The following is a 13,466-nucleotide window of genomic DNA, read 5'->3' as shown; positions in this document are numbered from 1 at the left end:
TATCAGAAAATGGATATCTGTAAATGTTTTGAGCAGGTCTGTTGATGTCTCATCCATTATGATCTCTGACAAAAGTCGAAAAGCCTGGTATTCTAGCTATATCAATGTCCCTCCTACCATTTGTTCGGTCTTCATTTGGCCTCTAGTTATTTTTCTAAAGAAAGTAAAAGGACTGTATCCATTAAGCAAAGATCTACCAAAATTGTCAACTTGTGAGCTATGGTCTTCAGCCTTTGACCTAAAGAACTTTGGAGACAAGTTACTTCTTTGGAGACAAGTTACTTCAAGTGAAATATCCACATCTTGTAGATTACCACCTGCATTGACCAATACTTTAGTTCTCTATCCTGTCCCAAGATGCCAAAGATAATCACTTCATTGCAAGAAACTTTGCCACCAGAGGCAGGAATTTCGGATGGAGTGCAACTATACTCCATTACTATTCAATCTCTTCAAACCAAGCAAGGAGCTTAAACTTCACGGAGTGTCAGAGAATGGTGGGAGGTGGACATCTGTGAAGTTTTAAGAGCAGGTTTTTTGGTATCTCAAGCACTGAGATCTGTCATGAGTACGGAATTCGCAAGTGTCTACTCTAGAACCTAGTGAAGCCTGATAATATGGAGAGCCCTTTTAACTCCTCAAATGAGGAGCCAAGGCATGTACCAATGTAAAAAATATATATAATATAAAAAAAAATTAATTTCAACGGAGGAAAATCTTATAAAGAGTCATTCATACCATGAAAATTAACTGTACTCTGTGTATCCAGAAATAATGTACAATATATCATGAGATCTTAAAACTGAAGGAAAGAAACACCGTCATGACTTATTAATGAAGTACCGTGAGCTTTAAGTTCCCTTCCCGAGCATAAATGAATATTAGATATCCATCTGTTATCGTCCTGTTACATACATAGTATCAGCTTTATCCTCCGCCCCTCAAGTAAAGTGCTTTGTCCATGGCAGACCATAGGAGATATGCAACAGGAAAAGCCCATTTATGATCTACTAAATATATATATTTATATATTTATAAAAAAAAATGTATATTTTTTTCTTTTCTCGGGTCTTGCGAAGAAAAGTGAAATGATCGTCGTCATAGAAATGTCTTTTTTTTCCCCCCCTCTGTTAGTAAACGTATCCTTCATTGTATGGGTGACTGTTACAGTAGCCTCCGTCTGCCATGTAGGGAATATTTTCTTCAAAATGTGACAATGGCACTGTGTCTTCTTCATTAATGTGTCGCTCCATGTCCGTTTTCAACAGCGGCCGTTGATTGTCTGGGAAGGCCATAGAGAAGAGGGCTTCAGGATCGCACACGAATTTGTACACGTATCTCTCTCCGGCGACCTTAGATGGAGAAAGAAGAATTTTATTATCACCATCCGCATTAATGTCTACATGTTCAATACATTTAGAAGATGATAGCTCCAGGTAGTAATGTGGATGGGTTGTTATATTTTGTAGCCACACAGTGTCCCCAAAAGTTGGTTAGAGTTCTCTTCAGAATGGAAGTTCTGCTTTAGCCTGACTGGTTGACAATTTTCAGAAAGAGAGGGCTTAAAAATATGATATTTTTCAACACAAGACTAGAGAGGGGCAAATTTAAGTGGACTTAAATTCTGCTAACATTTTGGAAAAAAAATCTGTATTCTCCAAAATGCAGACATTTTTTGCAAATCATTCTGGGTGAATACAGCAAAATGGCAGCTGGCTGCTCGCTATCCCCTTTATGGTCCTTGGCGCCTCTTCACAACGCCTCCATTCACTGAATGAAATCTAGTCTCGACCTAGAGTGCACAGTATAGGGTTAAGGCGCGTGTCATGGTGTCACAGTAAGTACGGTGACATTAGGACGTGCACTTTAAGTTGGGATTTGCAACCGCAACTAGTCCCGGGAAGTCTCTGCATACGCACGTTGGAAGGTTGAGGCAACGTCATGAGGTGAGCTTCAACTTTACTATGAGCACTCTGGGCCACAACTAGACCTGCCACATCCCTGCGTGAAGATGCCCAGGGTTTCAGCACTACGATGGTAAGAATATGTGGGGAGGATTTTACGGGGGATGGTGAGCAGCAGAGGTTAGCGGTGAAGTGAGTATTCCAGACCCCGGGGCGTAATAAGGGACATTCAATTTGCTGAGAATAAATTCTCTGCAAATCAAATTTTCGGGAAAATTTGCAAAAATTTGGCAAATTTGAATCTTGTCAGATCTGCTCATCTTTAACAGGAATTTTACTTGACCAGCTCTTTGGATGCCTTTGAACTAAAAATGGAGTGTTTGTTGGGAATATAAACCAGTAGATTGCCAAAATACTGGGTGACCGCAAATGAAGCTTATCCTAGATCAACTGCATTTTCTAACTCTAAAGCCAGAAGTGGGTAACAACTTCATCGATATGGGGCAAGGATTGTGCAATTACAACAATAAAATGGTGCGAGCTCCAGTTTCATATCTCCAATTAATTTTGGCCTAGATGGAGCCATTATACATGGTCAACTCTCAATCAAGAGTATGGACTTTGAACCCTTTATTCTTGGCCTTGGTGTCTGTTTCAATAGTTTGGATGACTTCTAATCTAAACCAGGTTTTTTTTTGTAGTTTAGAAAGCACAATTTCTAAATCATGACCAACCCTTATAGGACATGAAATTGACATCTCACCTTCTGCATAATTCCCTTCTCATAGTAGTAGCGCAGTGAACGACTAAGCTTATCATAGTTCATGGCGGGTCGGTTTTTCTGTAAACCCCATCGTCGTGCCACCTATGACAAAAAAAAAGGAACATAAACCATACAATTAAACTCATCAAGTTCAAGTTTGTAATGTAACACTTGTTAATAATTAGTTTAAAAAAAAGTTTCGTTCTATCCAACTTTCAGCAGACCCTTCATGTACTTCTTAGGAACGTCTTTTACCTACTGACTGTAGAGGAGGTACCAAGTCAGGTGGATGGAAGAGAAAAAAAGCAGGTGTACGGTATTTTATTGAATACTTGGCCTGTTTGGATAGGTTTTATAGGTAACAGAACACTTTTACAACATTATGATCTTCCTTTGCTCCTCCCTCCACAAGCAGGAAGTTGCATGTGAGTAACCAATAGGAGGGTGCTCGCATGTAACTTCCTCTTCCTGTGCTACCTGGTAGATGCCAAGTCAGAGCAATGAAAGAGCTGACACTAAGGACACAATACAGTGCCGGCAATCTGCTTGGAGGGGCCATAATATTGGTAAAACCATGTAAAAAGGCAACCTCCCCCTAAAGATGCCCTCAACCAGAAGAATGCGCCTACCTCCTCGGGCTCAATAAGCTTGAACTCCATGCCTCGGCCTGTCCAGGCAATAAAATGGGAATTTCCAGGGTCGTCAAGTAATGCAACTAAAAACTGCCATAACTGGAGCGAGCCTCGTCTCTGATAGGTTGGCCCTTCACGGTACAGTCCGGGCTCTTGTTTAATGTCACCTGCAAAATTACAAAAAAGATTATTACAGCTCATAGATTCAGTTGACACAGATCACTAAAATGTAAATAAATGATCATATGTTATTTGTTGTTTTTTTTTTTTTTTACAGGGGGGGGGGGTTGGACTTCTTAAAGGGACAGTACCCAAAATGGCATTGGTTATATATTGATGAATTTAGGTTAGTGGTCCTTTAAGTTGCCTCTATTGCACAGTTGTTTCATTACAAACTCCTGAATTCTGCCAACGTTATGCAATCCATACAGGCTTTTCAGAAAATGGATAGTCCGCCTGGAATTCTGTTGCAGATTTGCTGCCATTGCAGGAGCGGCAGCGTCGTTTTGCAGATGGACAATAATATTATACATGATATACGCTCAGAACACAAAAGCCCAGAATGTTTTCTGTGCTTATCCATAAGTGCATAATTTGTATGATAAATATGCAAAACAACGTGCGTCAGTCATGAACAACGCACAAAGTTACGTATTTGGCCTCTTCTGTCCAGTTAATTACATGAACGGTTTTAAGCAAAAAACAAAACAAAAACGTATTTGCAACCATGGTTGTCTTCTAGCTTGACATCAATATTGAAACAGGAGATACATCACTCTCTAATCTCGGAGCTTTTCCCATCTTAGCAGGTTATCAATATTCTACAGGATAGGTAATAAGGTTCTGATCATTGGGAAAGTATTATTCCCGCCAATCTCAAGATCGAGATTCTGAAATAGTCGCCTTTTGAATGAAATGATGAATGCGTATGCACAACATGGCTCCAATCATGGTCTACGGCACTGTTGGTTATAGCCAAGCACTGCACTCCGCCATTTCCAGCAATCCTGCAGTCAATGAATGGAGCCATGTCTTTAGGGTCCGTTGGGTCCTAGTGATGGGATAAGTATCGTTCAGAATCCTGTTACCTATCCAGGATAACTGGCTTAGATTGAAATAATTTTCCCCTCTTCATGGGAAAGGTAAAAAAACTTAACGATCACTGGGGATCCAACCCCCGAGATTCCCAGAGATCCAAAAAGCACCCCCAGCAATCTAAAGATTACCCCTTGACCCGTGCATAGGGAATAACTTCATGTTTTAGGAATAACCCTTTAAGATGAGGGATGTTGTTCTTTAAGCAAAAAAAAATGGTTATGAGAAGGGGGGAGAGATAACTCTCCAATAACAAGAAGGAATCGCTATCGTCAACACAAGACTTTTCTGAGCATTTTAAAACCTTTGTAGCCTAAAATGAATTTTCTTCTTTCTCAAAGAAGAGAGGTATTGACTGCTGCCGCCCAGACCCTGACAAGCTTTCACTAGTGCATCAAGCCTAACAAGGTTTCATGCCGAGTATATGTATTAGCACCCATCATTAGGACAAATGATTACACTCAAAGGCATGAAGAAGGCATGTAAAGCATGGAGATCTAGTGATTACTACAAACACTGCTCCTCATGGGCGGGCCTAAGAAATTACCAATGCTGCATAAGATAAGCAAGAAGCCTACTACAAACACTGTTCCTCATGGGCGGGCCTAAGAAATTACCAATGCTGCATAAGATAAGCAAGAAGCCTACTACAAACACTGCTCCTCATGGGCGGGCCTAAGAAATTACCAATGCTGCATAAGATAAGCAAGAAGACTACTACAAACACTGCTCCTCATGGGCGGGCCTAAGAAATCACCAATGCTGCATAAGATAAGCAAGAAGACATGAAGCTGCCACCATTTTCAAGGCCAGGAGCTTCTAGAAGCTTATCTTATGCAGCATTGGTAATTTCTTAGGCCCGCCCACGAGGAGCAGTGTTTGTAGTAATCACTAGATCTCCATGCTTTACAATTACCAGATTTCCTACATTTCAATTTACTTTATTTTGGCACAAACCACACAAGGTAACAAAGTTGTGCTATGATTTTTTTTTTTGTAAAGATGCAGTATTTGGCACCCCCAAAAAAAAAAAAAAAAAAAAAAAATCGAACGCATACCTTCAAATTTCTCCGGGACCACACATGTGTCATCAAAGAACTGTCGAGGACCCTTCTCAAACATACAACCTAAAATAAGTTAGGAAAAAAAAAAAAGTCAATCGTGAGTTGAAAGCGATACATTGGTTGCGGTGGCATAGCGCGACGTATAAATAAATAAAAACAGCGGTAGAATGAAATACCTTCTGCTCCATTGGGATGTGCCAGGAAAGCTTCTTGCCTCATGTAAATGGAATGGCAGCTAGGCACTTCTGCAAGGAAAAAACAAGACAATGCTAATCAAAGAAGTGTCTGGAATTGAAAGCGTGCAGGTTATCAATGAGACAGCCTGCAGACAGAAGAGTAACAGAAAGGGACACGCGCCGCAGCGAAAGGAAACCTGTCAACACATGGTTAGCCGTATCCCAGACACACGCACGTGGCAAGGCAAAATGAAACGAGAACATGAAGAACGTTGATTTTATCTAACACAGTCACTTGAACTCAAACTTTCAGCATAATCAACCTTGCTAAAGGTCAGCTCCTTTGGCAATCACACTTTACTTTAAATAGCACTTAGTATTTCCCCCCCCTTCCTTCAAACTAGCACGATTCACAGTTGCCTGATCTGTTCTGATTAATTACATTAGGTTGTACAATGTTTTCATAATCGCCACAATCTACAAGTAAAAAAAAAAAAAAAAAGTGCTGTAAGAAAATTGCATTTTCTTTTTTTTTGTTATTTATAGGATGGAAATTTATGCCACGAAAGAAGCCTTAAATGTTGGGTCAATTATAAATATTTAAAAAAAAAAAATTTATATTATTATTATTATTATTATTTTATATATATATATATATATATATATATATATATATATATATATATATATATATATATATATATAATCTTTTATATATTTTGTATATATACACACACACACACACACGTTATACCACAAAAAAAATTCAAATAATGTGTATAGAATAGTTTAATAAAATGAATGTAAAAATATATTATTTTTATTTTCAAAACACACTCAAGTTTTGAAAAATAATAATAAAACAATATGCATATATTTTAATTATTTGTTTAACATATGATTTGAAAGTGTTTGAAGTTAGCTTTCTCATTAGTTATGCATTTTTTTATTTTATTTTTAATATATTTTTTGCATTATATCTTTGAACTATAATGGGGTTTGATTTAGTGTGCCAGTTATACTGCATATAAAAATATATAAAAACTTGTGTGTGTATATATTATATCTACAGGGTATATACTGTATATGGAATATTTATTTATATAGCGACAGTGTATGTATGTATGTGTGTATATACCGTATATATACACACACACACACACACACACTGTCGCTATATATACATACACATATATACACACACATACATATACACACACACACAGACACACTATAGTATATGTATATATGGAAGATTTCACAGCTTGGTGTCAGTGTGAAGAAAGCATTTATGGTAATTAGAGAACTGGTTGCTTAGTAAGGTTTTAAACCATAGAATTCTTGAAGATTTTTACGGAAGACTGATAGATAGTACTCATTGAGCTAAAAAAGAAAAAACTCCCGTCAGAACCTTGAATCTTGCAAAAGTTATATATTACAATGATTCTAAAACAGCACAAAAAAAATCCAAATCAAAAAGTAATACTCCCCTTGACTTTCAACCACTGCTACCGTTACGATGCTGCCATGTCCTCTATCGGTCTCTACTTTCTGCTAAAGACAGGAGGATGTCTCAACAAAGGGACATGTGACCATCTGCAGCCAATCATTGGTAGAGCAGTCATTTCCTGTGTGTCAAGGAGGAGTAGAAAGTAGAGACCAGCTGGGAACCAGACAAGTGTCAAAATGAGACCTGCGAGGATTTCAGTGGATATGACTTATCATGAAGTTTTGTACTTTTCCATATAGAGCAATAAAATAAAAAAGTAAAAAAAGAAATGCTTTTAGAATGGGAAATCGCTAAAAGTATGACCTCTATGTCCATAGAGTATACATGTAACTATCGCTCAGCTCAATGTGTTTTTATGGACGAGAGCCAATGTGCATCAATAGGGGCAACACCAGATAAAGGAAATCAAAAAGTTCACAGTTACGATGAAACTTCATCCTGATCACACTGACATGTCTGCTCCCCAGTAAGTTCATTCTGGATCGCTCTAAGGTTTCAATTGTCTGTACGAATAAAGTAACAATGACCATCACGGGAGTAATGACGGCGTACGCTCTTCCTTTAGGAATCGGCACAAACAAGCTTTTGTTCTTCCACAACCATCTCCAAACTTTAGTACAGTAAAATTGGACTTGGGCAGCGGATATGATGTTCTTACAGAAGATTACCATGTTTGCTCTAGGTAAATATTGAGTCCGCGATTTTAACAATAATGGTCTTATAAAGACAGTAAGTAAAAGACTTCTAAACTCTGCTGACAGTTGTAGTAAACGTAAAGGGGTCATCCACTTTGGATAATCACTAGTGATTTTAGTCCCCCAGAAAATTGCTGAAGCAGAGTAGCTTTGTTCCTAGTCTCGGCAATCATTGCAATCGGTGGAGGAAGTTGCAAGCAGGTGTACCATTTCTCTGCAATGGCAACACAGGGTAAGTATTACTAGTAACGAGCGAGCCTGCTTGGATAAAGCGTTACCCGAGCATGCTCGTGTGCTGATAGTGTGGTCGGCGTGCTCGACTAATATGTTGAAGTCACCGCGGCTGCATATTTTGCTGCTGTTCGACGGATGCAACACATGCAGGGATTGCCTAACAGACAGGCTATCCTTGCATGTGTTGTGGCTGTCGAACAGCCGCGAGACATGCAGCAGTGAACGATGGGGGAGAGTTGACACAAGGGAAGGCTTGAACTGGCCCACCGGAGAGAAGGAGAATTCCCAGGTGGGCCGCTGCGAAGAAGTGCCAATAAGCAATGACAATACACTTGTAATATTTGCAGAGAAATTAATCATCGACAGTGGGTCCTTAGATTCTGTGTTACTGTAGACCCTTGGCAGCAAAGTCCGACACTGACCTAGGGAATGTGCACTGGCGACGGGAAAGGTCAGAGAGGCCAAACGCCTGCGCAATGCAGTACTTTGCTCTGCCCTCAACAGGACAGACAAAGTTCGCCTGTGCCGGAACCGTGGCAGGAAGACAAGAAGAAGACGTCATTGTATGAAGATGGGAGGCCCCGGACCGCAACGCCCATCGGACCCAAAACGAACCGGGACCGCCCCTGGTTGAATATAATATAACCTGCTTTTCTTACCTTTCAGGTTACATGGGGGCTTATCTACAGCATCACAGAATGCATTACAGAATGCTGTAGATAAGGCCCTGCTGCCAGTGGCCGCAGCTCATATATGATTTTGGGGTGACAGGTTCCCTTTAAGTATTTGCATCAGACATTTCTGCACCAAAAATAGCATTTTTTCCTATTTATTTGAATGGGTAAAAAAAAATGCTGTAAAAATGCTGAAAGATTTGACATGCTGTAGATTTGAAACCGCTTGAAATCTGCAAGCAAAAAATCTCATTCACTATGCTGTTACAGTAAAACGCTGCTTTTTTCACAGCAAAAAAAAAAAGCAAAAATGCAATGTGTGAACAAGCACTTGAGTGCAAACTTATACTAAAAGGATTCCCTGGACATTGGCTGCTATTCATTTTTTCTATTGCTCAGACTGATCGGCGTGATCTATGGGGAACGTTGACAATAACTGTTCAGTTTTCCTGCAGTGCCCCCGCAGGAGAAATAAAGTATTACATATTATTTTTATAAAATCAATGGACTGTCCATGTAATACATGAGCAAATCTCTTTTTTCATCCCATAAAAATTAACTTATAAAAAGTTTTCCTGTTTCACCTCTCAGCAATCAGTGTAATCCATGGGGGGGGGATTAACTAATAAGAGCACAATTTTCCCACAGCGGCACCACAGGCAAAATGTGGTATTACACCATTTTTATTTAAATCAATGGGTTAGTTGTAAAAAAAACATGGGCAAGTCTTTGATTTAAAAAAAAAAAAAAAATGAGGGTCCCATTTAATAGAATATTTTGGACTTATGGGGTCTTATAATACCAAGGCAATATCATGTTTTTAGGCTGGTTTCACACTTGCGTTTCAAAACGCATGCGTTTAAAAAAAAAAAAAGCATGGTGAAAAAATGTGTGTAAACGCGTGCAAACGCGGCGTTTTTTTGACGCATGCGTTTTTGCATGTGGTGAAAAAAACGCGGCGTTTTGACGCGTTTACATGCGTTTTTTCATGCGTTTGCGTTTTTTAAACGCATGCTGAGAAATGTGTGACAGCTGCCAATCATCAAAATAAAGTAAAAAACCCACTATAAACAGAAATAGTTAGGGTTAGGGGTAGGGCTAGGGATCATAACCCTAACCCTAAAGGGATCCTAACCCTAACCCTACCCCTAAGCCTAAGGGGATCCTAACCCTAACCCTAAAGGGATTAGGGTTAGGGGTAGGGTTAGGATCCCTTTAGGGTTATGGTTAGGGTTAGGGGTAGGGTTAGGATCCCTTTAGGGTTAGGGATAAGGTTAGGATCCCTTTAGGGTTAGGATCCCTTTAGGGTTAGGATCCCTTTATCACCTTTATGGTGGGGGGTGGCATATCAGTGTGTTTTGTTTTTTTTATAAAAACGCATGCGTTTTTAACGCAAACGCATGTGCTTAAAAACGCATGCGTTTACATAGACATCAATAGGTGTTTTTGCCGTGAAAAAACGCATGCGTTTTTTTTGCGGCAAAAAAACACCGCAAAAATTACTACATGTTGCATTTCTGCAACACCACGCATGCAGAGAAAAAACGCATGCGTTGCAAAAACGCGTCAAAACGCATGCAAAAAAACGCATGCGTTTTTAATGTTAAATATAGGGAAAAAACGCATGTTTTTTTGCATTTTTCACCGCAAAAAAAAAAAATGCAAATGTGAAACCAGCCTTAAAAAAAAATAAATCCCAGAATCCTCCAGAGTCTCGAAAGGTCTAACTGTTAATTTGTGACTCTAAGAGCGGGTCAGGGCATAATCAAATTGCAGAAACATTTCTAAAGTGATTATTCAATCAAATGACTAACATGGTTAATTAGGAGCCATAAACATTGCTCTGAGGTTCATCAAAGTAATGACTTGCTCAGAAAAATAGTAGCTAATTAAATTGCCGGCTGCTTCCATTTCTACCTTATCTAATAACCAGTCACATCAATGAAATTTAGCATTTACAGTTTCAAACTGTACGAAATGTTGATACAAAACACAGAACTATTTGCACTGGTTAAACAGGGTGAGTTCAAAGCAAACAATTAGAAAACGCTGAAGACTAATTGTATCTCGCTCCCTGATTAAGACATGACTAAAGCTAAATAAATGTAATTCCATGAGACCATCTCGGCTCCAACTCTTCATCGGATGGAAAAAAGAAAAAAAACAGATTAGCGTGAATAGACTTCATCACATATTTTATAGTCAGCAGATAATGTGATTATCTAGGACTGTGCATAAGCAAAGCAGAGCCTGGCTTAAAGGGAAGCCATCGTCACAATGACCTATTGCCTAAATCAGGATTTTATTCTATCCATCGAGGAAAAATGGAACAGTACCATGGGAAAAGCAGTGGGTGCAAGGCCTCCCAAACAATTGTCCCGTTAGAATGTAAATAATTGTCCAAAAGCGTTGGCACCCTTGAAGTTGTTACAGAAAATGAAGTATTTCTCCCAGAAAGTTATTGAGGATACACGTTTTGTAATACACATGTTTAATTCCTTTAATTCCACAAAAAACACACAGAAAAGAAAGTGGACATAATTTTACACAAAACCCCCAAAATGGTCCTTGGCACCTTTCAAAAATTGTGGGTAAATAAATTTGTTTCAAGCATGTGATGCTCGTTCACACTCCCCTGTGGCAAGTAACAGGTGTGGTGTGTAATATGAAAATCACACCTGAAACCAGAAAAAAAGGAGAGACGTTGACTTAATCTGTGAATTGTGTGTCTGTGTGTGCCACACTAAGCATGGAGAACAGAAAGAGGAGAAGAGAATGGTCTGAGGACTTGAGAACCAAAATTGTTTAAAAATATCAACAATCTCAAGATTACAAGTCCGTCTCTATAGAGCTTGATGTTCCTTTGTCCACGGTGTGTAACATAATCGAGAAGTTTAAAACTCATGCCACTGTAGCTAATCTCCCTGGACGACAGAGAAAAATTGATGACAGGTTGCAACGTAGGACAGTCCGGATGGTGGATAAGTCCCAATCAAGTCCCCAAGAAAGTCAAGCTGTCCTTCAGGCTCAGGGTGCATCAATGTCAGTGTGAATTATCCAGCAACATTTGAATGAAATGAAACGCTATGGTAGGAGACCCAGAAGGACCCCCGCTGCTGACACAAACTTAAAAAAGCTACAATGCAGTTTGCCAAAATGTATGCGACTAAGCCAAAATCCTTCTGGGAAAGCATCTTCTGGACAGATGAAAGCAAAATAGAGTTTTTTGGTAAAGAACATCATTCTACTGTTTACCAAAACGGAATGAGGTCTACAAAGAAAATATATATACCCCGAAACAGCTGTCTGTGGATGGATACCATGTTTTGGCATAGGTGGTTTTCCTTTTTGGATGCTGCCCTTCCCATGGTTGTTCCTTCCCGGTGAAAGACCTGGCTATTTATTGCTTGCGTTGAGAAACACGTGATGGTGTCTCCGCGGCTTTTCTACATACAAAGAAAAGAACACTGTACCTACAGTCAAATATGGTGGAAGTTCAAAGATGTTTTGAGGGTTGTTTCACTGCCTCTGACCCTAAGAGCCTTGACTATGAGCAAGGCATCATAAAAGCTGAAGATTACCAAAGGGTGGTAATGTAGCGCCCAGTGTCAGAAAGCTGGGTTTGTGTCCTAGGCCATGGGTCTTCCAGCAGGACACTGACCACAAACATAGTTCAAGAAGACCCCAGAAATGAATGGAAACAAATCGCTGGAGAGTTGTGAAGTGGCAGCAATGAGTCCGGATCTAAATCCCATTGAACATCTGTGGAGAGATCTTAGAATTGCTGTTGGGAGAAGACGCCTTCAAATAGAGCAAAAGAAGAGTCGCCCAAAATTTCGGTTGAGAGGTATAAGAAGCTTGTTGGTAGTTATAGGAACAGACTGATTGCAGTTATTTATTCCAAAGGGTGTGTAACCAAATATTAAATAGAGTGTGCCAACAATTTTGTCCGGCCCATTATTGGGGTTTTGTGTGAAATTATGTCCAATTTGCCATTTTTTCTCTGGTTTTGTGTTGTTCCAATATACACAAAGAAAATAAACCTGTGTATAACAAAACGTGTGTAACTGCAATAATTTTCTGGGAGAAATACTTCACTTTCTGAAACAATTTCAATGATGCCAACACTTTCCGTCATGGCTATATTTATAAATATTTTAAAATATGTTAAAAAATGAAATCTTGCAAATTTTCACACTGGAAAATTAGTCCAGGTCCTACGCTCAATGCATCCTTAGGAACGGAGGCCGCCGCTTGCACCGCTGAGAGCCGGGGGCCGTCGGAGGGGTGAGTATATCCATATTTTTTATTTTTATATTTTTTTACATTAATATGGATCCCAGGGCCTGAAGGAGCGTCTCCTTTCCTCCAGACCCTGGAAACCATCCAGGATCGCTCCCTGCACACGCCGTACCCGGCGTATAAGATGACCCCCGACTTTTGAGAAAATTTTCAGGGGTTAATAAGTCGTCTTATATGCCGGAAAATACGGTAATTGTATTGAAGCATCTAATGAGCGTGTGCAAAAGTCATTATGAAGGGAGAGTAGCAGGAGAAGCTGCAACATGGCCTATAGTGATTGGTGGATTCTGTGTTATCAGCTTTGTATGGCGGTGTCACCTGTCCTTGTAATCCTGCCTCTGATGACAATGAGCCTGCTGAAAAGGTTTATGAGCATGTGAAAGTCTATAGCAGCCCCAGTTTAAAAAATAAATAACA

General features: G+C 39.5%; 1 protein-coding gene across 2 annotated transcripts in view; it reads right to left on the bottom strand.

Moving 5' to 3' along the window:
- Positions 1-1,000: 1,000 nt before the first annotated feature.
- The window catches only part of LOC138641708 (ETS translocation variant 1), a 62,665-nt gene continuing 50,199 nt past the window's right edge, over positions 1,001-13,466 (bottom strand). For both annotated transcript variants that reach the window (XM_069729315.1, XM_069729316.1), the window contains 5 exons: positions 5,635-5,703; positions 5,453-5,521; positions 3,297-3,466; positions 2,668-2,769; positions 1,001-1,352 (listed from right to left, as the gene is read on the bottom strand). In XM_069729315.1, the coding sequence (XP_069585416.1) occupies positions 1,131-1,352; positions 2,668-2,769; positions 3,297-3,466; positions 5,453-5,521; positions 5,635-5,703 (632 nt within the window). In that variant the 3' untranslated portion in view covers positions 1,001-1,130. The remainder of the gene's footprint in view (positions 1,353-2,667; positions 2,770-3,296; positions 3,467-5,452; positions 5,522-5,634; positions 5,704-13,466) is intronic.

The sequence above is a fragment of the Ranitomeya imitator genome, chromosome 6 (assembly GCF_032444005.1).
Source record: "Ranitomeya imitator isolate aRanImi1 chromosome 6, aRanImi1.pri, whole genome shotgun sequence".
Classification (NCBI taxonomy): domain Eukaryota; kingdom Metazoa; phylum Chordata; class Amphibia; order Anura; family Dendrobatidae; genus Ranitomeya; species Ranitomeya imitator.
This window is presented reverse-complemented; position numbering and strand designations above follow the sequence as displayed.